Source organism: Camellia sinensis, chromosome 6, assembly GCF_055761805.1.
Source record: "Camellia sinensis isolate YWXY chromosome 6, ASM5576180v1, whole genome shotgun sequence".
In the NCBI taxonomy this organism is placed as follows: Eukaryota; Viridiplantae; Streptophyta; class Magnoliopsida; order Ericales; family Theaceae; genus Camellia; species Camellia sinensis.
The window spans coordinates 79034419-79059809 of record NC_138966.1 but is presented as its reverse complement, the minus strand read 5'-3'; the positions used below and the strand labels follow the sequence as shown (position 1 = coordinate 79059809).

The 25391-nt window shown below is 43.1% G+C and overlaps 1 protein-coding gene and 1 long non-coding RNA gene across 2 annotated transcripts; both read left to right on the top strand.

Moving 5' to 3' along the window:
* The first annotated feature begins 1552 nt into the window (after positions 1-1552).
* Positions 1553-2856, top strand: LOC114313747 (uncharacterized). The gene is made up of 2 exons (XM_082874055.1): positions 1553-2010; positions 2098-2856. Exons 1-2 carry the CDS (start codon positions 1633-1635, stop codon positions 2752-2754), a joined length of 1035 nt encoding a protein of 344 aa, XP_082730181.1. The 5' UTR covers positions 1553-1632; the 3' UTR covers positions 2755-2856.
* A 10637-nt stretch (positions 2857-13493) lies between these two features.
* Positions 13494-15570, top strand: LOC145792311 (uncharacterized). Its single transcript, XR_014331696.1, has 3 exons — positions 13494-13691; positions 14371-15124; positions 15201-15570. It is a non-coding gene; the product is annotated as an uncharacterized LOC145792311 (long non-coding RNA).
* Positions 15571-25391: the final 9821 nt, after the last annotated feature.

The window sequence follows — 25391 nt, the reverse complement described above, 5'->3', positions numbered from 1 at the left end:
CTTACTATTTATACCTGTTATTTCAGCCATATGTCTTCTCGAAAGAAACCCGCTGTCCCGGGGTCATCGGAACCGGCTCTCATGAAAGAGAGGGATGTACCTCCGGCATCTGAGTGGAGGAAATCTCCTTATTTTGGTCGGAAGGACCCCTTCTGGCGGGCGGCTACCTCCACCACTTCTCTTCTATCTCCGAAGGCGGCTCCATTATGTCTCACTGAGGACACTGACTCTGGACATGAGGCCCTCATTTCTCCTTCCTCGGTGCTACGCTTTCGAATTGAGCAGGGGGACTTTCCATACTGTTATCCTCAGTTCAAGGCCTTCTCAAACCCTCCTTTCGGTTGGCAAGAGTGGGTCGATGATGTCCTCTCGGACAGGAGCCTCTGTCAACGACTTCAGGAGGCCCGGCTATTGATCCCGGTGAAAATATCTAGATCTCTATCCATCCGTCGCAACAATGCTAGCCTGGAAGCCATGGCTCTTCGATGGAGCACCGAGACACACACCTTTATGCTTGGCCAGCACGAGATGGGGCCCACCCTTGAGGATGTGTTCATGTTGCTGCGTTTGGAAGTGACCGGCCCTGATGCCTTCGACCCTGAGCAGACACCCCCCGAAGATGATTCTTTGATCCAATCTCTGAAGCTAAATCTTCAAACTTGTGGTCGGTGGAGTTCTGTTTTTGATGGTTCAGCGAGGAGGACTAGTCGAGTAAGGACGGACCGTGCCTCCTATACTGCATGGATCCGTCACTTCTTCAAGGATCTTCAGCCCTTGGCCAGAGATGCTGATCCTGACTCTCGGGAGTATGAAGCCGGTCCGATGTATGGCTCCAGGCTCTATTTCTTGGGATTTCTGGCTTGCTTCCTTTCATTCTTCATTCTTCCGAGCACACCTCCGGATTCCCTCAATCCTTTCGTCTTCCCCTTGGCAGTCAGGCTCTTCAGAGGAGATCGGATCCCTTTGGCTCCCCTATTTCTTGGGAATCTCTATTATCGGCTGGATCTGCTACATCGAGATATGGTTCGCTCCGTGGGTCGATATGAGCCTGTCTCCTTTATTCACAGCCAGTTCCTGCTATGTTTCTTCTTCGAGAGGTTCCCAAAATTTGCCCCTGCTCCGACTGTATTTGAGGCGGAAGTTCTTCGGGAGATAGTGGATAAAGATGGCATCCCCGTGCTCGATACTGATGGGTCTCGGACATTTGAGAAAGCGAAGTCTTGCCAGCCGTTGATTACACGTTGGTCACGTACTATTTCCACCTTATCCTTGAATACTCTGGTGGATGATCCCCGACGCTTTGTGGCACGGCCGTATGTATGCCCACCTGTAGGTGTGGCCACACCGCTTATCTATCATGGTTCCTCCCGCTTGGTGTCCTTTCCTTTGCCGAAGAACATCCCTGCACCCTTTGTTGATATGCTAATTATGATCCGTCCGAGTTCATTACCGGTGTGGCATGAGGAAGGCGTTGATAGTGCCGTTTATAGGCCTGACCGTGTAGCATGTCAATTCGGGTTTGATCAATGTGCCCCGGGGCCATCACCTCATTTATTATCATTTTCAGAGAGCTACGGGCGCTTCAGTCGCCGGCTTATACACACCGTGCTTCCCATATCCGGCTCTTTGACGATGCCAGGCTTGAGCCGAGTAGGGGGTTTCACCCCCTCTTTCAGGCGGTATTGGCAGAAGAATATCGATGCGTTTATTGCATTTGTCCAGAGCAGACCGACCGTATGTTTGCCTCCGCCGATTTATAAGAAGGATTCTTCTCTTCGGCTACCCGAGAGCCGAAAATCTGACCATATGTACGAGGGTTTCTTCACTTCATCTGCTCCAACTGACCCTTCTGCTCGGGCATCTGCTTCTAGCTTGGCAATTACTTCTCCAGAGCCAGTCCCTTTGAATAAGGCCTCTGGTCCTCGGACGACCCGCCTTAAGAAGATGGCTCACAAGAGGACTTCTGATGCCAGTCCTTCCGCTCCTCGCCTTTCCAAAAGGCTTCGTGAGGTACCCGAAATTCTTGATTTGAAGCTACTTTCCTTCTTGAGACTATACCTTCTAAAATGAAAACTTTTATTTGCCCATGTTGTGTAGGATCCTGCGGTTGTCGACGTTCTCGGTACCGTGGCTCCTGGCCATGCTGCCTCCCCCAGGCCTGCGGTTGTTGACGTTCTCGGTACCGTGGCTCCTGGCCATGCTGCCTCCCCCAGGCCGGACTCAGACTTGGACGACACCCTCCCTTTGTCTGCAAGACTTGTGAAGATGTGCACCCCTCGTATAGCAGTTATAGATGACGATGATGATGAGGCTGAGTCCTCCGATCATTTTTGTGACCTTATTCCACGCACGCGTCGTCATCGCCCTACCGTAGCTGAGGAGGAGCACTACCTTGGTGACGAGTTTGTTGGGGCTCACCGTTCTGATGTTGAGATTGCTGGAGGGACTGATGCCACAGAAATTGATGTCGCGGGCCATGCTTCTAGAGGTGATGTAGAGATGAGGTGCGCCTCTGGGAATGGTGTGGAGGTGGATGTGCTAGAGATCTCTGAGACTCGCTCTGGCACTTATGGTGATTCTCATCCTCCGGCCCTCCTTCCTTCTTCAGGGATGACTGCTACTGTTCAGGCTTCATCAGACATTGAGATCGATCAAGTGGTCTCTACACGACCAAGTGACTTTGTTGATGCTAGGAGTCCTTCAGTTGCCCCTGCTTTGCATATTGATTCTCCCTCTGGTAATCTTTCTTTCTGAAGTTTGTCATTTACTTATATCTGTGAGAAATCTTTACTTAAATGACTTTCCTGTTCCCTACCTCTAATAAGGCCTTCTTATCTTTTCTTCAGTGTTAGCTGCTAACGGGGTCCTGCATTCACCTGCCTCAGACTCTGCTCCAGTGTTAGCTGCTACCGGGGTCCTGCCTTCACCTGCCCCGGACTCTACTCCGACTCTCTTTGTAACTCCTCACGGTTCTCCTTCTCAAGGGGGAACACCTGCCTTTGAGACGACTGCCAGAGGTTCTTCATCGCCAGTGCCTTCGAATATTTTGGATTTGAATCTCAGTGATTTCCACATTGATAGTGATGCTTTTGGTCTGTCCCCTTATCGTTCGGCATTCTCAGGCTCGGGACCTCTGCCGGGAGTTACCCCTCCGGGTGGTTCATCTAACCCGATAGACATTGGGGAGATTCCTGAGACTAGCAACTTTCCGGCCCCAATTCCTCCTTCGACTTCTGGCAAAGTATCATTTCTCCATTATTGGGTAGCTCCTGAGTTTGCTTCAGTTCTACAGCTTGTGCATTCAAGTTACCCGGAGACCTTTGCTTCATTTGCTTGCCAGTGTCCACTCATTCAGACTGCTCTTCTCGAGTCTTTTGCCACTATCTTATATAGCTTGGACACGCAACGGTTGTGTGACCTTAATGGAAAAGTAGTCGAGACGGCGTATCAGGGGATCTCTGACATGGAGCGTCACCAAGTGGACTTATCATGGCTTCGGAAGCGCCTGGATATAGCTTCGAACGCCAGTCATCGGCTGGAACTTATGTCTGTGCTTGCCTCTTATCGCACCTCTATAGATGAGACAAAGGCAACTCTTCGTGAACTTGAGTCGGGTTATGCTCGGGCCTTGGAGACTTTAGAGGCACACTCTACTGTTTGTCCTCCAGATGTAGATGTGACGGGCAGCTTCTTCGAAGGTGTCTTTAGGAAAGATTGAGTTTTTTTTTTTATCATTACTTTCTTGCCCCTTTCGATAAAAATGTTTTATCTAGGACAATGCAATGAAATGACAAAATTTTTGTTGTTTGGATATTTTCGCATTGTTTTCTCATTCTACTTGATAAAATATTTATTTCGAATGATAGAACAATCATATGCACATGTTTATAAAAGCTGAAATATTCTCATTAGTTCTTCAACTTTCTTGACAAAAGCATAATAGATTCACTGTAAGTGATGGGATAAAACATACACCATAGAGAAAACCAGCTTCTTCATAACGCAAGGGAAATACAACCTTTAGACAAAGTAAGAAAGTGAAAATGAATTTCAGCATAGATGAGTCCAACTATGGGTAGTAATGCTTGATAAACTTTGCATTGAGCGGGCCAGTTCGGAAGCCGTCTTCAACCCTTACAAGTTTGTAGTACCCGCTTGAGCTTGCCTGAACCACCTTGTAGGGCCCTTCCCATTTTGGAGAAAACTTGGGTAAAGGCTGTCCTCGCATGATTGGGTCTACAATCTTCCATACTAGATCACCTTCTTCAAACTTCCTTGGTACCACAGTCTGGTTATAGGCTCGGGCGATGGACTCATGATACCTTTCCATGACTTTTGCAGCTCTGTCATGCTTTTCCTCTAATGCTTCCAATCTGGTGGTTCGAGGCTCCAATACCATTCCCGAGGCGAGAGCCATTCGAGCAGATGGCGTTTCCAACTCTATAGGTAACACTGCCTCGGACCCATACACAAGGGAGTAAGGAGTTGCTTGAGTTGGCTTTCTCTTCGAAGTGCGATACGCCCATAGGGCTACTATCAACTGTTCGGACCAAGTCCCCCCAAACTCATCCATCATCTTGCTCAGAATCCTTATCAGTGTCTTGTTTGTGGCTTCCGCCTGCCCGTTCCCTTTTGGATAGTAGGGTGTGGATTTGTGATGCTTCACTTGGTAAGTCTCTAGGAGGCTCTTCACATCTTTGTTTATGAAGGGAGTGCCGTTATCCGAGAGGATGGTGTTTGGTACTCCAAATCGGCAAATGATATTCTCCTTGATGAAGTTCGCAACTGCAGGCCCCGTAGCGTTCTTCAGAGGAATTGCTTCGACCCACTTTGTACTCAATTCTGTGGCTGCGAGAATCCACTTGTACCCCTTAGAAGATGTGGAGATGGGCCCTATCAGATCAAAAGCCCAGGTATGGAACGGCCATGGCGTTCGGATACTATGCAGGTCTACAGCTGGAGCATGGATCAAATTTCCGTGTTTCTGACAAGTCTGGCACCTCTTCACGTGATGGGATGCATCTGACTCCATGGTCGGCCAGTAATACCCAAGGTGTATAAGTTGCTCGAACAGCCGAGCCCCTCCTTGATGTTCAATCTCGTGGGCTCTTCCGAGGACTAGATCTGACTCCTCCTTAGAGAGACATCTCAGGGGAGTGCCCTCAATACTTCTTCTATACAGCTTGTCCTGATCAAGAAAGTACCGCCTCGCTCTCCTCTTGAGGTGTGCAATGTCCCTCGGGCTCTCAGGTAGTGTTCCCTCTTTGAGATAGTCAATGTAGACTTGCCTCCAGTCAGGGGTATCAATTTCAAAGCAACTCTCATCCTCCCGGATGTATGACTGACACTTGGGGCATTCCCTCTGTAATTGATTTGAGTCCTTCTCCATCTCGGGCCAATAATAACCTTGTCTTTGGATTCTTCTATACAGACTGATATCCCCATCCCCGCAAGACTTTTCATGGATCTGTTGTAGTCGGAAGCTTGCTTCTTGTTGGCCAATACACCGGGCTAGGAATCCGGTACCTCCTCGGAAGTAAAGTTCACCTTGAATAATTGTGAATTGGGCAAGCTTGGCCATAGTCAGTTTTCCAACTTTGCTTCTGAGTTGCTCGAGGACTTCTCCTCTCCAGTCCTCCGGAAGGCCTTTGTCTTCGGGTATTATTGAAGGTTCTGTTCTCTTCTTGATAACAATTGTTGCCTCTTCCTCTGGAATGTCAACTCTTGCCCCTAATGTTGCGAGGGCATCTGAAAACTTGTTGTCGGAGCGAGGCACATGCTCTATTTCGACCTTTTGAAATTTGTCAAGAAGCCTTTGGACTGTTGTTCGATATGTGGCCAAGGCAGGCTCCTTTAAGACGAACTGTCCTGAAACTTGCTTCACTATCAGCTTTGAGTCCCCCCGGATCCGAATCTTCTTGATACTGTGCTTCTCAGCTGCTATCAAGCCTAAAATAAGAGCCTCATACTCGGCTTCGTTATTCGAACAATGGAAATCCAGTTTATAAGACAAATATAACTTTTCCCCACTTTTGCTTGTAAGGACTATCCCGGTTCCTCCCTTCCCTCCGGCTGCTGCTCCGTCAAAGCTCAATGTCCAGAAGTTTTCCTCGGAAGCCATAGCTGCATGCACCTCTCCTCTTAATTCTTCATTCACTGGTTCATAGTCACCACTTGGAAATTGGGCAAGGAGATCAGCTAAGGCTTGGCTTTTGATCGCCTTGGGGGCTACACATGTGATCTCGAATTCACCTAGTGCTAACAACCATCTTGCCACCTTCCCGGTTAGAGCAGGCTTGCTGAGGAGGTATCGGATTGGATCACTTTTAGTGACAATCCGAATCTGGTGTGCTAAGAAGTAATGTCTGAGCTTTTGGACAGTGAATACCAAAGCTAAACAATGTCTCTCTACCGGGGTATATCGGACTTCTGCTCCTCGAATCTTCCGGCTGATGTAATACACCGGGCGTTCTGCTCCATCTACATCTTGGACCAATAATGCCCCTATGGACTTGGGGGTTGAAGTTAAGTACAACATTAGCGGCACCCCGGGCTGCGGGGCTATCATGGTCTGAGGCGAGGTCAAGGCTGCCTTGATTCTCTCGAAGGCCTTTTGGTGCTCCTGGTTCCACTCGAACTTGGCATCTCCTTTTAACAATGAACCGAAAGGGGCCGAGATCTCTGCAAGTGCTGGGATAAACCTCCGAATATAAGACACTTTCCCGAGGAACTTCTTTAACTCCTTCTGAGAATGCGGGGGAGGCATTGCTCTGATAGATTTGACCTTGTCTTCATCTGCCTCGATACCATGCCTATGTACAAGAAACCCGAGGAACTTCCCGGCCGTCACCCCGAAAGCACATTTGAGAGGATTCATCCTCATTTTGAATTTCTGGCACCTCTTGAATACCTTCTCAAGGTCTCGGAGATGGTCTTCTTCTTTCTTGGATTTCACCACTAGATCATCAACATAATCTTCCACCTCATGATGGATCATGTCATGAAAGATTGCAGTCATAGCCCTTTGGTAAGTTGCACCGGCATTCTTGAGTCCGAAAGGCATGACTGTATAGAAGAAGTTTCCGAGAGGTGTTCTAAAAGCAGTCTTTTCTGCGTCCTCTTCAGCCATCTTAATCTGATTGTATCCACTGAATCCATCCATGAATGAGAACATCTGGTGTCCCGAGGTAGTATCCACGAGGGTGTCGATGTGAGGAAGAGGGAATTCATCCTTCGGGCAAGATTTGTTCAAATCTCGAAAGTCTACACATACTCTGATTTGGCCATTCTTCTTCTTTACTGGCACGATGTTTGCTAACCACGTGGGGTACTGTATTGGCCGGATGAAACCAGCTTGTTGAAGTTTTTCAATCTCCTCCTTAATCTTCTCTTCGAGATCTGGATGATATTTTCGAGCAGCTTGCTTAATTGGCTTGGAGTTTGGGAACACATCAAGATAGTGGGAGACTAGGTCAGGATCTAGTCCGGGCATTTCCTTATATGACCAAGCAAACACATCTGAGTATCGGCTTATCAACTTTAACAACTGTTCCCGCTTCTCTAGGCTAAGGCTCGAACTTACGAATACCGGCCTCGGTGCATCTTGTCCATCACTCAGATCTATTTCGATAAGTTGTTCAGGCTGAGGCTTCGGCCCATCTTGCATACATTCTGGAGCCGCTTCAGGCTTTATTACTATATCATTGTCAGGAGGCTCTTCTTTTGACTCGGAGTCGGTGACTGAAGAAACCGACTCCCCGCACCTTCATAAATAATACACCATCTTACCTCCTTCTCGAACTTTCATCACCTTCCGAGGAATAGGCGGACTTTCTGGTCTAGACATCGCCCGCTTACTTGATTCTGTCATTGGCTCCTTGTCATCTTTGATATCCTCCCAACGAGGAATTTTGACCCCTCGAGGCTTAGAGGTGGTGGGAACTTCTTCGACAGCCAGTTCGGTGAAGTAGATGACATCAGAATAATGAGCTTCATGGATCTCGAACGGCCTTTCTGTAGCCTGAATTGTCACCGTCTTCTTTCCCCATTTAGCCTTAACACACTGATGATAACTCGATGGTACAGCCCCATATCTATGCATCCAGGTCCTCCCTAGAATGATGTGATAATTTGCCTCAGAATCGATAATATGGAACTTGGTGGCCGAGCGAATCTCTCCAACAGCTAAATCAACTGTTACGCATCCGATAGTAACTCTCCTTTCTCCACCAAAGCCAGTGATGACTATCGGCTGCTTCACAATGCGTTCTTCAGAGATTCCGGCCTTTTCTAGAGTAGCGCGAGTCATAATGTTGATAGAGGCTCCACTATCTAGAAAGGCCCTTTTGAACTCAACCCCGTTAATAAAAGCAGTCACATAAAGCGGGCGATTGTGTGAAAAAGGATACTTTCGATCAACCTCGGAGAAAGTAATGGCACTAGATTGCTCTTTTGCCTTCCTCGGGATAGATCCCTCAGTCGACATGCATTCCTCATGGTGTGCCTCTGCTATATTAATGATAGACTTGGTGATTTCTGTTCTTGCCACCTTGGAAAGTCCAAGCTGGTCAAAGAACTGCTTGAACTTTACACAGTCTTGCAAGGTTTTGGCATAGTGATCCGGATCTTTTTCCACTCTTGGAGGCTCGTAGTTAACCATCTCCTCGGTCTCCTCAAAATAAGATGCCACATAAACATGGTGTCCTCCTCTTCCATAGTATTCTTCTCCTCCTTCTGGATCAAAGGGATCTTCGCCATGAGTCATAAATGTTCTGCCCTCTGGATCGAGAGCACTTCCATAGTAAACTTGCTCACCCTCTGGCTCGAGGATGTCGTCCAGATAACAGTCATCGTCATCGAGATTAGCGATAGCCTCGATCATTGGGCCTTCATAAGCTATCATAGCAACATTCTTGCCCTTGTCTCGGTGTTGAGGATATGGTTGTTCTCGGATGTCTTGAGTCCCTCGCTTTTTGAACCTCAATTCGTCTGCCTCGACTTTATCTCTGAAGATTTTCCTGAGAGTCCAACACTTCTCTGTCGGATGTTTCAATGTACGATGGTAGACACAAAATTCAGGGCTCTCACGGTCCTTTTTTGATGGCATTTCTTCAACATAAGGCAATTTTAGCTCTCCGTCAGCCACCCATTCCTTAACTAGAGCTTTCACTTCCTCGATTCCACATGGATAAGAAACATTCCCCTTTTCACCATTATATTGCTTTCTTTTCTGGCCTCTATGACCTCCTCCTTGTGAATTTCGGGTATCCGGGGCAGAGGCAGCAGCAACGATAGGTCCACGAGATGACTTGAAACTAGTCTTGTAACTGGCTTTAAATCCGGACTCCTGAGCCTGAGGAATGCTAATGTTCCGAGCTGCTTCTATTAATGCCGAGAAGGTGGGTAGCTTGTGGTTAACTAGAAATATTTTGTACCTGCTCAATGCCCCTTCTAGACAAATTTGAACCAGATAACTCTCCTCAACTGCTTCATGACAATCCACGGCCTTGTCCTGAAACCTTTTGACGTAGTCAAGGATGTCTTCACTTTCTTGTTGCTTCTCTTTACACAATGTAAGTGTGGTCACCTTCTCCGCCACTTGAAAGAACTTGGAGTGGAATTTGTTAACCATTTCCTCCCAACTTCGGACAGAGTTTGGGGCCAAATTAACATACCAACTATATGCTCGGTCGGTGAGGGACTTAGAGAATTCTCTCAGTCGGAGGACGTGGTTTGAACCATGAATACCTAGAGTCTCGATGAATCGCACAACATGTTCTCGGGCATTTCCTTGTTTGCCGTCGAACTTGATGAACTTCGGCACTGTATACCCCTCAGGGTATGGATAGCTCAGCATCTCAATGGGGTAAGGCGGCTTGACGTCTGGATCAGGCAAAGAGGGTAAGGTCCTCTTGCCCCGTTCGAGATCGAACATGGCCTGCACATCGGCGAGAGTGAGAAACTGTTGAGGGAGAGAGTTTGATGGTGGTATTCCCGGGACTTGGCTTATGTACCCGAAGATTGAGCTAGGGGCGTCTTGGCCATTCTGGTGCTGCGAATTCATCATTGGTGAGGACATTTGACGATACTGGCCATCAGCGCCTATAGACAAGCCAGTTGGTGATGGGATATTGAATTGAGGCCCATAGAGTCCACCGCACGGCGCCGCTATACCGGGTTGTGCTTGCAGATTTGTTGTCGGCACCAAAGGAGGCCCGCTTGGTGCTTGGGTAACATTCACTGGTGGCGTAACAAGATTAGGTACGGGCATAGCTCCCTTTTGCGCCATCATGCTCCTTATGTTTTCCTGGACACCAGCAGTCGTTGGAGCGCCATTCATTACACCAGAAACTCCCCTAGTCACCATTGGATCTTGGCTCGGCACGCCATGGAGCCCGGGCATGGGCAAACTGCTGCCGCCTACTGTGGTTTGAGCATGTGTTACTGTGGCCGTGTTGCCATGAGCCATAGGCTGATTGGGGCCTACTTCTCCTTGGATTTGATTTTGCGCTCCGGCGGGAATAACTCCACCACCAGTTTGATTTCCGTTTGGCGCTGGTGCAAAGTTAGAACTCATCACCAACATGGTGTGAGTGAGATTCTGAAGAGTGGTAAGAATCTCTTGCTGAGTATTTTGAAGTCCTTGAATGGCTTCAAGCAAAAGTGGTTGATCTGGAGCCATGGTTCTGTCATCACCACCATTAGAGGATCCTTGTTGGTGAACTTCATCTTCTCCCGCCATCCTTGTTGGAGTTGTGTGGATTCCAGATCTCGTTGAGACCATTAACCAATCCGCCTCCCCAGCAGAGTCGCCAAAAATGTAGGAGAGGGTTCAAGAAAGGAGTTGAAAAATTCGAAGATCTTCAAAGATCCTTGAAGAACAACTTCAAATTCTCTAGAATATGATGAGAGGCTTAGATTCTTCAATAATCTCAACTTAGGAACACAACAACAAAGGAGATGATGGAGATAAGAGATTGGGTGAAGAAGAAGGCAAAATGGCTAGAGAATAGAATAATGGCAAGGCTCTCCCATTGATCTCCCACTTTCACTTTCAAGGTTGATAATGGAGAAGGGAAATTAGTTCTTTCCCAAGAGTTAAAAAATCTCCAAAATCCATCCCTTGTAAAGCTATGGGTGGGTGCTATTTATAGGCACCTCATGATGTAGGATGGAGCCCATGTGCAAGGCACATGGGGGATATTCTCTCTAACCACCTTGTCCGAGGAGGTGACCTCTCCGAGGAGGTGACTTCTCCGAGGATGAGAAAACCCCGAAGAGGAGATCAGTCCCTCGGCGAACCCTTCTTCTTAGCCACACCTAACCAATGATCCCCAATCATCCCAAAGGGTCAGGGGTAGTCCCAGAGGACGTCCTGCCGCAAAATATTGCCGAGTCTCATGGACCCCCCGAGGTCGTGCCACCTCGACCCGGGTATAGGCTAGTTTAACCGAAGAGTGAATTTATCTCCACTCACCGTCCTCGGGATCGGGTCCTTTGTTCGAACTCCATTACGCCCATCGTTCTGGTGCGTAGATCCCGGAAAGCTCCGAGCCCGCAAGTGTTCTGGGACTCATTAACGGAGCGACTTCTAGATTGCGTCTGAATCCGTTCGAAGCCAAGTACTTCGGATCTCTAGATTCGTGGGTCCGAATCCTTTCGAGTCCGAGTGCCTCGGATCTCTAGGCTTGCTTAATACCCTTTCGAGTCCGGGCCCGAGTAAGTCTCTAGGTTCGTGGACCCGAACCCTTTCGAGGCTTACAGCGATTCAATCCGTTTGATGGCGATAAATCTGGGCCCACCGATTCTTGGACTTGCGATAAATTCGGGCCCACTAATCTTGGGCTATTGGGCCTAAATAATTTAGTGGGCTGAAATTAGCCCCTCTTACAATATCCATCAAAGATAAAATTATGCATAATTGATAAATCTTTTAGATATATATATATATATATATATTACCAAATTAATTTTTATTATGTGTTTGGATGATAATCATGTAATGAGTGATTGTTAAGCTTTTAATTTGTTTTTAATGAAATGTTTGGATTTTTTGATTTAATAAATTGGTATAATAATGATATCAAAGTTGTCTTCATATTTGACTTTCGAAAAAATAAAAACTAATTTAATGAAAATAAAAATAACTATCCATTACAGGATCATCATCCAAACACAAGAAAAATTAATTTGGTAAAATAAATAAATAAATAAATGTCTAAAAAGATTTATCAATTTTACATAATTTTATCTTTAGTAGGTACAAATAATTTTTAAAAATTCAAATTTTCTTTTTTTGATATTTAGTTTTGTCAAATTAGTGTTTATTTTATCAAATTAACAATTTTGCCATTAAAATTGAGGAATACTATCTTCAATTGTCTTTATTTAGAACAAGATTCAAAATTTTGAGTCAAATGTATCACAATTAAAAAATTAGTGACTAAGGAATCGTTAGTTTAATTTGCCCTCGTAATTAATAGAAGTAGCATGTCACATTATCATGTGATACCTTTCTAAATCCCAGTTTGTTTTTTTACTAAATATATATATATATATATATATACACTTTTGAACTATTTGAGCTAAAAAAGGAAAAAAAATTAGGTGCCATAAGAGAAAAATTCACCTTTATAGTGAATTTTTATTATAATTATTTATTTTCGGGTCCTAATCTAGAAGAATTTTAACAGTTAAAAAAAAATTAAATGTTCACTAAAAATAAAAAATTTCAAACTCCACGTAAACTTTTTCAATAACAAAACATAACATCTTAACATTTGTCAAACACATCATTCTTTTTAACAATTATTTTATATTTAAAAAGTTAAAAAGAAAATAAAAATTATTTGTGATACATTTGACTTAGGAAACTTATATTTAAATGAGGATTATTGGATTACCTCTATTCTATCGTCTTTACTTCACCTACTTCTCCTTTTATAATATTCTTGACTTAAATCCTGTCTGTTGGATCAATGTTTGATCCGAGGGTTCTGCCCGCTTCTAGGTCTAGTTCGGCAAGTGACCATGCTACTTTTATCTTTAATCGTTGGATCATCCTCTCTTAGACGGCCTAGATTACGTCAGATGTTAGTGGGCAACTTGCCAAGTGTTATGTTTGTCCAATCAAGCTAATCGGACAGTTGTGTTTATTAGTAGGCCTGACCTATATCTTTGTATTTGTTGCTTGATCTCTCCACCTTTAAATAAAGATAAATGCAATGATCCTCTGACATTCTGCTAATCTCCTTCTAGAAGGAGATCTTGCTCCTTATGTGCTTAGCACGTGCCATTGTTCCACCAGTTGTATCTAATGGTCCTCTTAGTAATCTATCTAGGCCTTTCCTTTCCTTTGGGTTGCTTTGGTTAATTACCTTTTGAACTTAGGCCAGCACTTTATCCCTCCACAATTGCCCCCCCCCCCTCAGTGATCATCATGGGGCGGTTGCCGAAGATGATAAGCAAATCAAACGTAGTGTCGGGCCATTTTTCATTGGTGACAATCTTTTTTGGCTTGCTATGTTAATGATGGCATCCATCATATTGTCTTTCTATGCACCATTTCACTTTTGACACATTAAATGAGCATATGTCCCTTGCCCTTCGTCACTTTTGCCTGCTATCATTTTAGAAGCTCAGACGCTCTCTTTTCTCTCTCTACCGTCTGAAGTTCCAATCCATTCCTTCCTGTAAGTTCATCTCCTTCTCTTCCCTTGTGATTTCATACTATCTTTGTCTATGCTTTTCTTTTCCTATTCACCATGAATTGCATCTAACAATTTTTTAATTCTGAAAAGAGTATTCTAGAGTTTAGAACTCTACATAACATCCCTGATGATGTTATTATTCATCTCCCCATTGATAGCGATGACATCATCAAAGGGTTAGAGAAGCGAATATCTCTACCCCTAATCGACATTATCGAGGGAGGAGTTCGATTCCCTTTGCATCCTCTTCTTATGGAGGTGTTGTATTTCTACGGAGTACCCATTTCTCAACTTGCCCTCAACTTCTTTACGGTAATTATAGGTGAAGTCTCCTTGCATAATATTTTAGCAGTAAACTTAGGGCTTCTTGAAATTAGGTATTGTTATAATTTTGTCCTTACTACCAGAGAGAGGGCAAAGTTCTACTTCAAGCACAGATCAGCGAAATGCCAATTAGTTCAAATGTTTCTTGATTCCAGAAAATGCATAAATAACTTAGTTGTAATAGTGGAGGGTAACTGGGAGTTTCCTTCTGGTGTTGACAGGGTCTGACCTATCCTTAAATTCCTCGGCCAGCCTTAATGTTTTCTTTTATTTTGCATTTATGAGTTCGCCTTTTATACGATTGGTACTGATATTCTTGTTTCGTTTCTCTTCCTAGCTCCAGAAGTTTTCTCTCACCCAAGTGAGTAGGAAGGCCAAGTCAACATCTCCCTCCTTTAACAATTTTGGCCGTACAGAGGTTCTTCCGACCAGCAAGGTCAAGGTCGTGTTGCTCACGTGCTCCTTTCTTACATCCCCTATTATGACACTGTAGTAGTGACCGAAGGCATTCCTCTTGGCGACGATGGCGGCGGCTTTGATTTCTACAGCCTTCCCCATCTTCGAGAGAATATTGAAGATCTAGCGGCTGAGGAGGAGTAGTCCCTAGAAGAATCATTTAGTTTTGAGATCACTGTCTCTAACAACATGCCACCAAAGAACTTCATGGAGATCGCTGCTCCTTGGAAGCGTCAAAGAGAGAGTGAGTTGGCCTCCGCCTCCTAGGCAATCTCTGGTTCTGCTACCACTGATCGACCCTAACAATCGTTGATCATGGTAGTTGATGATATTTGTCTTCCCCTTACTACTGCTGCCACTGAGAACACTCTTCCTCAATCTTCAAGGCAGAAGTCTAGTAAGCGCCTAGCTGACCAATCTACTGAGGTACAAAAGAAGAGCCAATCGTCATCTCTCCGATCATCCTCATGGTTGCCCTCAATGATCGGCAACTCACGAATATTGATATGGCTATAGGAAGTGCCAAAATGGCCTCTGCCATTGTTCACTGCTCCATTCTTCTAATTGACACTACTCGGCTGTTTGAGCAGTCGGATGCAGTTGTCTTCTCTCATGCCTTACACTTGTCCTTGGTGGTAAGTGTCCACTGTTGTTCTTTTTTTGTATTGAAGGGTTTTTTTTTTTTTTTAAACCTTATATTTTTCTTTGTAGGGCCTTTCTTCTGCTTATAAGACCATGACTTGTCATAAGAAGCTGACCAAGACTGCAAACAGATTAAAGTCCTCCAAGGACAAGCAAAATGAGAATATGAAGAAGTTGGAGCGTAGACTGCCTGCTTAAGAGGGCAAGGTGGTAGTGGCAAAGAAGAAGCTTCACACGATGGATGTCGTACTGAAGTCTTCAGCTCAAGATATTGTCATTTTGAAGGAAGAAAAGCAGCAGCACTCAACCTCACTAGATGCATCTCGGGCTGGTCTCGATATAGCTGTCAAATTTGCGAAGGATAAGGGATGCAACGAGGCCACGGCCAGCTATGAAAAACAGTTCATCAACATAGAGAACATGCTCTTTGAAGATGGATTGTCATGACCCAAACCCGCCCCTATGGGTTTAGTACCGTAACCGGCCAGTAATCTGAGATTACCGAAGGCCTGCTTAGCAGTAGAATAGTAATACAGAGTACAGGGGCTGGCGGAAGCCAATACAGTAAGTAAACAATGTCCAATGAGCTGTGAGCTTGTATGCAAAAAGATTTTTCATACACATATACATGAACAGTACAGAACAGTATGTACAGATATGCAATCATTCAGTTCACGGACCTAATCCCTATTAAACAGTACAGTAACAGTCTATACAGTTATACAAAACAGATATAGAGACAGACAGGGAAAATAAAACACCCCTAAGCCATAACTTGACAAGCTCAGAACCTCGCAGTGAGGCACATAGGTTGGCTTGACAAAACTGGAGCTTAACCCCGACGCTTCTAGCCGCAGTCTGGTGCCTGTACACCTACATATATATATGAGTAATGAGCTAAAGCCCAGTGAATAACGTAATGCGTAAAGAGGTTAAGAATGAATGTCCTTACAGTAATGAAAACAGTTCGTTAATTTAGCATATCAGTCATTCAGTCATATGTGGTACATCCATTAGCATAACAGTACAATAAACAGACCGAACAGTAAATGATGGCCATCAATTAGTAACAGTAGTGGTTCTAACAAGGGAACCGACAGAGATCTCTGTAACAGTAACAGTAAATAGTAGTTGCCAAGGATGCCACAATACAGTTCAGAATATAGGACATACATTCATTCAATTAACAGTATCAGTTCAGAAAGCAGTACAGTTCAATTGTTCAGAAGATAATCATTTTGAACATATCTTTACACAGTTGTTACTCACAGAGTTCTGGGCTACAATAAAGCTAGAGCGCGTCCCCAGTCGCCAACCCTACACAGTTACAGATTGAACACACACTAAGCTACACAGTTGGGAAAGATAATAACTTAATCCCTAATTTGCGTCAGTGTGTTCTACATCTATATCCTCATTAAGATGTCTTAAACTAGGCCTAAGAATGCCTAGGATGGGATGAGGATGCAAAGACGCATTCAGAAAATATTTTCAGAATTTTCAGAAAATAGAGGTCCCACTCGAGCGTAGGTTTACCCGCTCGAGCGGACATGCTGACAAAGGTATCCGCTCGAGCGTTCTACAAAACAAGGCAAAAGTACTGGATGTGTGAAAATCGCGCTCGATGGGCGCTCGATAGCCGCTCGAGCGTGAGACACAAGGTCCCGCTCGAGCATCAATTATTCCGCTCGAGTGGACATCAAAACAGTGCAAAGTACTGGGAGCACGAATTTTCCGCTCGAGCGGGAGTTCAAAATCTGGAATTTCCAAATTTGAACTTCCAAGCTTAAACCAAGTTCAAATGCATTAAAACCAATTCCTTTGGGCCCTTTTCCTGGAAAACATTTGTAAATACATAGAATAACATGATTCAAAGCTGAATTTGTAAAATCAAGGCCCAAAAGGAAGATCAATTCAACTCAATTTGAAACCAATTTTCATGAACATAAATCAAACATAGCATGCATGAATTTAAACCATTTCAAAGCTTTAATTTCATGCTCTAATGAGCCAATTCTTCTAAGGACAAGATGAAATCATGGACTTAAACACAATATGAACATGCATGTAACATTTTACCATGAAATCAACTCACAACTCAACAATTCAAACATGCATGCATGAATTAAGCTATAATTCAATATGTTAGAACTAAATTATGACTTAGCTCCTCAATTAGACATGAACCATGTAAGGACTAGCTCGAATTCAACAATGAGAAGGTGAAATCCTTACCTAAGTTTTGAATTAGAGGTATGGAGGCTCAATGTTGCAAGTTTTCTACAATATCCTTAAGATTCCAAGCAAATCCCTCAAGAACACATCAATTCTCTCACTCCCTCTCTCTCTAGATCGGTTTTGTGCTTAAATGAGGCTGAGGAAAAGTTTGTCTAATTGTGTACAAGGCTCATTATGTTTTGGTAGTGGGCCACCAAGGATGACAATATTGCAATTAAGTCTAAGTTGTGCAATTTATCAATAATTAACCTAATTTAATCGTACCAAATCACATTTTAACTGAATATGCCATAAAATCACATTAATTCTAAGGATCATAGAACATCGATCAATTTCGGATTTAGCCGCCGATAAGGCCTTCAATTCGCAATTTAAACACAAAGGCATGAACAGATAATCAAACAGTCAACAGATAGACAATGCATTTTAAACAAATATACTCAATCAATCAGTTTCAGATTTCAGTCAGTCAGTTCAATTACCAATCATAATCAGTCTCAGTTTAACAGTAATCAGTGGTTAATCGGTAAACAGTGACGAGGGTTGTTACATGGGTGGATGACTGTTTTTTGTGCTGCGAAGGTTCTAGAGGGATCTGAGCTGATGAAGAACATCCCATACCCTTAACTTGAGGCCTTGGAGAAGTCTAGTGAAGAAGCTGCTGGAGGAGCTAGGGAGAACCCTCCTGTTGTGGAATGAAGAACTTATTTTTATTTTATTTGAGATGTATTTTAAGCATTTTCATGAATTTATAAAATATGAGTTGTTTTTCATTCTACCTTCTCCTTATTTACATTACATTATTTTTTTTTTATTTTCTTTTAGTTATCATGTGTATGGTGGAAAATTATTGTAGGATTATTTCTTGTTAAAAGCAATACATCTATAGAACCCCTGCCGATGTACTGTTCTTAGAGTAGGTTTTTTCATAAAATCCCATTGTAATTTTGCTATTAAACAAGAGATTAGCATCATCTGTGCCTATGTAATAGCCTTTGCATAGGTTTTTCATAGGAAACTATCATAGGCTTGTTCCTTGCTTGGAGCAAGAGCTCACTAGCATCTCTACTGACATATTATCCATCAGATAGGTTTTTCGTAGAAAACCATCGTAGGTTTGCTCATTACTCTTAAGCAAGAGATCAGCAGCATCCTTGCCAACGTACTATCATTTGGATAAGTTTTTTTCATAAGAAATTGTCGTGGGTTTGTTTCTTGCTCTAACCAAGAGATCGGTAGCATCCCTTCCAATGTACTATCCCTTGGATAGGTTTTTCATAGAAAATTGTAGCAGGTTTGTTACTTGCTTTAAGAAAGAGATTGACAACATCCCTACCGATGTACTATCCTTTTGATAGGTTTTTCATAGGAAACCGTTGTAGATTTGTTCCTTGCTCTAAGCAAGAGATCAACAGTATCCCTGCCGACATACTATCCCTAGGATAGATTTTTTTATAAGAAACCGTTGTAGGTTTGTTCCTTGCTCTAAGTAAGAGATCAGTAGCATCCCTGTCGGCGTACTATCCATAGGATAGGTTTTTCACAGAAAACTATCATATGTTTGTTCCTTGCTCTAAGTAAGAGATACGCAACATCTTTACCGACGTACTGTCTGTAGGATAGTTTTTTTAAAGGAAACCATTTTAGGCTTGTTCCTTGCTCTCAGCAAGAGCTCAGCAGCATCTCTGTTGACGTATTTTCCCTTGGATAGATTTTTCCTAGGAAACTGTCGTAGATTTGTTATTTTCTCTGACGCAAGAGATTGGCAGCATATTTGCTAATGTACTATCCATTAGATAGGTTTTTCATAGGAAACCATCATAGGTTTGTTCATTGCTCTAAGCAAGAGATCAGCAGCATATCTGCTGATGTACTATCTCTTGGATAGGCATTTCACAGGAAATTATTGTAGGTTCGTTGCACTAAGCAAAAGATCGACAACATCCTTGTCGATGTACTTTCCCTTAAATAGCTTTTTCATAGGAAACCATCGTATGTTTGTTCCTTCCTTTAAGGAAGAGATCAGCAGCATTTGTGCTAGCATACTATCCCTTGGATAGGTTTTTTATAAGAAACCGTCATAGGTTTGTTCCTTGCTATATGCAAGAGATCGGTAGCATCTCTACCGACGTATTATCCCTCAGATAGTTTTTTCATAGGAAACTATTATAGGTTTGTTCCTTGCTCCAAGCAAGAGCTCAGTAGCATCCATGCCGACGTACTGTCCCTTAGATAGATTTTCCCTAGGAAACCATGATAGGTTTGTTCCTTGCTCTTAAGTAGGAGATTGGTAACATACATGCCGGTGTACTATCCCTTATATAGGTTTTTCATTGGAAACTACTGTAGGTTTATTCCTTGCTCTAAGCAAGAGATCGGCATCACATCTACTGATATACTATACCTTAGATAGGTTTTTCATAGGAAATCGTTGTAGGTTTGTTCGTTTCTCTAAGTAAGAGATCGACAATATCCCTACCGATGCACTATCCCTTATATAGTTTTGTCATATGAAATTGTCGTCGGTTCGTTCCTTGCTTTAAGCAAGAGATCAACAGCATGTCTGCTGATGTACTATCTCTTAGATAAGTTTTTCATAGGAAACCGTGGTAGGTTTTTTTCGTAATCTAGGCAAGAGATCGAAAGCATCCCCGCCAATGTACTATCCCTAGGATAAACTTTTAGGGTTTGTATCTGAGGGCTCTAGCTTTAATGTCCTTACGTCCGATAGGCACATGTCGGCCATTCTGAACGTTCATCAGTATTTTGCATTAAATGCGAGGGCACGTTATTCGAATGAAGTGACGTGCGCGTCTGAGTAGTGCGTCGTTTTCCATTTCTTTACACAGATAGGGGTGCAAATCATTGCGTCATTAGCTATGATATTTGCTTGACAGCATTTCCTACTAAAGCATCCCCAAGCATTAGCACTTGTTCTTGTTTCAACATTCAAAAACTACTTATGTACCCTTTTCCTACTTACTGTAAGTTTTCTAACCAACATAAACGTAGAGGTCCCTCGTCCTAGCTACAATTTCTTGTTCCCTTCAGATGGTAGGATTCCCTAGTTAGTCTCGGCCATAGTAGATGGTGGAGTTAGGTTTCCTCTTCATTCTCACTTACGTTAGATTTTTTGTTATTACAAAGTTCTCTTATTTCTTTTTAACACGATTTTTTTCAAATCGTGAATGAAATGCTTTCTTCGAACAACTTATTAAACATAGCTTTAGGCTTGAAGGAGCTTCAATATTGTTATAGTCTTTACTAGTCCCCAATTGGAGCAATCTTTCTAGTGTCTAAGAATAGAGATCAGGATCGATCTATTGTTTGGATACTTCTGGGTCCTCTTTAGTAAAGGCAGAAGACATAGTTATGGTTTTGGGTAGTTGGGAGTTTGCGTCTCCCATTTTTTGCGGATAGTGTCGTTACTGTGCCTCGAATTCTGGGTGTAGATGATCATTAATTTAAAGAACTTTTCGATTTTGTTGCTTCGGCTTTTATTATCATTCTAATTGCATTTTTTCTTCATGTCTGCAGCCCATGGTTGAATCAACACTGATCGCCACAATGAGTTGTGGGGTGTGAACCTACCAGCCCTTCAAATTGTTTGGAGGTGCGCGAACATTGCTTCCCAGTCAGTCAAAGTGTTAATAGATCATTTCCTTTCTCAGGTAGCTTTCATTCCACTCTCTCTTGCCCTTGTTCTTGCTCTCGTTCTTGCTGTTGAGGCGTTCGAAGTACCTTACAAGAAAGGACCACTTTTACTACTGTTCCTGGGAATATCTGACCAACCAGTTGGTGGTGAGCAAGATTAGAAAGCTATTCTTATCCCTATTGAGTCATCGGACTCTTTTACTCTAAACATAGCAAGGAAGCGTCGTTTTACTAAGCGAGCTGATTGGCCTTCTAGAATAAGTCAAGAGGTGGGTGTACGAGACTCACGCAGATCAGTAGAGCATCCTGCTGGAGGTGTTCCCTCTGCGCCCAATCGCCGAAGTCTCCAATCAAGTAAGGATGAAGCTGCAGTTGAGGGTCCCATTGAGTTTATCTTCCAACTAATGAAACACTGATCACCACAATGAGTTATGGGGTATGAACCTACCAGCCCTTCAAACTGTTTGGAGGTGCATGAACATTGTTTCCTAGTCAGTCAAAGTATTAATAGATCATTTTCTTTCTCAGGTAGCCTTCATTCCACTCTCTCATGCCCCCGTTCTTGCTGTTGAGGCGTCTGAAGTACCTTAGGAGAAAGGACCACTTCTATTGTTGTTCCTGGGAATATCTAACCAACCAGTTGGTGGGGAGCAAGATTAGAAAGCTATTCTTATCCCTATTGAGTCATCGGACTCTTTTACTCTAGACATAGCAAGGAAGCGTCGTCTTACTAAACAAGCTGATTGACCTTCTAGAACAAGTCAAGAGGTGGGTGTACGGGACTCACGCAGATCAGGAGAGCATTCTTCTGGAGGTGTGCCCTCTTCGCCCAATCGCCGATGTCTCCAATCAAGTGAGGATGAAGCTACAGTTGAGGGTCCCATTGAGTTTATCTTCCAACTAATGATAGATGATCGCTTACTAAACACGAGAGACTCTATTTTTTCGGATGCAGGTGTTGCCTTAGCCATGGCTCGAGGTATGCCCATCCCTAAAGACCTTCATCGCTTAAAGGGTCAATCCAATCAACAAATTCTTGGTCACGACATCTAAAATCTGGTTATGGTAAGGCTGCAATTTTGACAAGATTGTACTTATGCTATCACTCTCTGTTGTAATGAAGTACAAATGTGTGGTTTTGCAGGTGGTGAACTAGTTCATGGAAGCTGGAATTAGGCTGACCAGGGATAGGGACCTTCAAGATGAGGAGAGGCAGAGGTTTGAAGAAGTTAGGCAGTAGATGGCAGTGGAAAGGAAGCGTCTTCAAGAAGATCCTTCTCGGGCTGATAGTAGAGTGAGGGCAGCTTAATCTAGTCAAATAATAGTTAGAAAAAACTTTGAAGCTGCTACTTGCCATCTTGATCAGCTTCTAGCGAAACATGAAGCTCTTAAGGGCCATTTAGAAGCGGTAAGAGCTCGGTGGGAGGCTGATATAAAGAAGAATACTTAATCGACCTAGAATGAAGCCAATGCCCTCCACCTCGACCAACTTAATAACATGGAACATTTTCTTCAACGAGGGGTGGAAGGCTGCCTTAAAGCAGGCTGGAATGCCCGAGTCTTCTCCGTTGTACTCCTAAGTTCCTCTTCTAAACCCTAATGTGCCCATTCCAATCGAACTAAAAAATTTGTAAACACCCTTTTGTTGTGTTTTTTTTTTTTTTTTTTTTTTTTTTTTTTGATTGAGCGTCCTCTTTTTAGTTTCATGGACTACCGATCATGCCATTTGTACAATTGTTAAATGAAATGAAAACAGTACACTTTTGTTTAAGTAAAATCTTTGAACCTTGTATTTATTCATTATACTTTTAGTCTAAGCATTACTACATCATAATTACAAGGTTAAGGTTAATGATAATACTTCTTAAAGTGCACAGCATTCCAAGGCCTAGGGAGCACATTTCCTTGTAGGTCGGCAATTTCATATGCCCCATTTCCAGCCAAATCCGTAATTTTCTATGGCGCATCCCAATTTGGCCTAAGTTTCCCATCAACTGTGTTACGATTACTTGGCAAGATCTTCTTCAGAATTAAATCACTGATTTCATATAACTGATGTCATACGCACTTATTGTATGCCCGAGTTATCTCTTGTTAATATCGTGCCAAACGAAGAAAAGCTTGCTCACGTTTCTCTTAGCCAAGTCCAGTTCCTTCAGAATTAGGCTTTCATTCATCTCATTCTCAACCAAATTTGCTCTTTCTGTGGAGATTCTAACTTCTAGTAGGATAACAACCTTCATTCCAAATGCAAAAGAGAACGAAGTTTCGCCCGTTGCACGTCGTGGAGTAGATCGGTAAGACCAGAGTACGGTTGGAAGCTCTTTGGTCCACTTTCCTTTGGCTGCTTCCAATTGCTTCTTTATTTCATATAAGATAGTTTTGTTTGAAGCCTTAGCCTGTTGATTACTTTGGGGGTAGATCGATGTGGAATAATAGGCTTTGATCCCATATTGATCGCATAGTTCCCTACATAGGCCACAATCGAATTGTGTACCGTTATCAGATATCAGAGCTTTGGGAATGCCGAACCTGGTGATTATATTTCTCCATATAAATCTCCTGATGTCTACATCTCTAATGTTGGCCAATGGCTCTGCTTCTATCCACTTTATGAAGTAATTTGTAGTTAAAATTAGCTACTTCTTGTTGCTAGGTGCTCTGGGTATAAGTCCTACCAATTCCAAGCCCTATTGTGCAAATGGCCAAGGGCTTGTGACCAGGTTGAGCTCTTCAGATGGCTGGTGTATGATCGACTCGTACCTTTGATATGCCTCACATCGTTGGACAAACTGTTGGGCATCTTTTTGCATGTACCGCCACTAATACCCTTGGGTAAGTACCCGATGTGCCAATGATCTCGCTCATGCATGTGCTCTACATGATCCTTCATGGATTTCTTCCAAAGTCTCTGCTGCCTCCTCTGGATGGACGCACCTAAGGTAGGGACTAGAATACAATTTTCTAAGCAGCTGGTTCTCTTTGTTCAACCAAAAAGGCATGGTCTGTTGTCGAATCCGATGTGCTTCCTTCTTATCGGTTGGTAGTATTCCTTCGAAAAAATAACTGACTAAATGGGTCATCCAGTTTTCACCATGCTAGATATGTAGAACTTCTGCCGACGTGATGTTGGAGGCAATGATAGTGCCAATCTCAATTTTTTGGCTTCTCGTTTGATCAATAGTCATGGCCAAACTAGCCAGCGCATTAGCATAGCTGTTCTGGTCCCTTCCTACTTGTTGGATTTCAAATGAGAACAATTATTCTACTACTATTTTGGCCACGACCAAGTACCTCACTATTCTTTCATCGCAGGCAATGTATTCCCTGATCATTTGTTTTGTAACTAACAGTTGTGAGTTCGTTAATGAGGGCCTCATATTCGCATTCATTGTTGGTGGCTGAAAAATCTAGCCGAGCAGAGAATTCTAGTACTTCTGCGTCAAGTGTTACCAACACGGATCTGACTCCTGCACCTTTGTCATTTGAGGCCCCATCGCATCGCAAGATCCATGGTGCTCTTGATAGATGAATGCTTCTGACTTTTGCTCTATTTTTTAAGGAGAATTTAGCTACGAAATCTACCAAGACTACCATTTGATAACGCTCTATGGTTTGAATTGCATGTCATACTGCTTGAGCTCGACAATTGACTTTGAGATTATTCCTGATGAATCTGACTTGTGAAGAATCCTCTTAAGTGGGTGTTCAGTGTAGGCAATGATGGAGTGGGCTAGGAAATAGTGAATCAATTTCCTAGATGTAATTACAAGTGCCAAGACAAGCTTTTCCAGTGGAAAATACCTTGTTTTTGCATCAAGCAAGGTTTTGCTTACGTAAAGCACAAGGGATTGCCCTTTTGTTAATTCTCTAACGAGTGCCAAACTTATAAGATGACCGGAGACAACCAAGTCAACGTACAACTTCTCTCCTAACTCTAGACTGGTGAGTAAGGGTGGCTTTTCCAAGTACTCTTTCAACTCCTGCAACGCTTGGCTACATTCCGGAGTCCATGAGAATTGATCCTTCCTTTTCATCAACTAGAAGAACGATCGGCAGCGATCCGAAGATCAACTGATAAATCTATTGAATGCATCTGTCATTCTTGTGAGGGCCTAGATGGCTTTTACTGACATGGTGGAGCTATATCAAGTAATGCTTGAATTTGATTGGGATTTGCCTATATTCCCCATTGGGTGGCTATGGAGCTGAAAAATTGGCCTGATCCAACCCTTGTAACGCCCCAAAAAAATAACAACACACTTCATAATATTTCAATAATAGAAGAAACTTACACATTAATATCATTTCTTTAATTCTCTTTTCTCATACAAAAAAATGACATATGCATATACACATTTATAAATC

Bases quoted from the DNA above. Each gene is read 5' to 3' on its own strand.
- LOC114313747 (XM_082874055.1), top strand. From the start codon at position 1,633: ATGCCAGGCTTGAGCCGAGTAGGGGGTTTCACCCCCTCTTTCAGGCGG. The intron at 2,011-2,097 runs GTACCCGAAATT...CATGTTGTGTAG, and splicing joins TTTCCAAAAGGCTTCGTGAG to GATCCTGCGGTTGTCGACGT.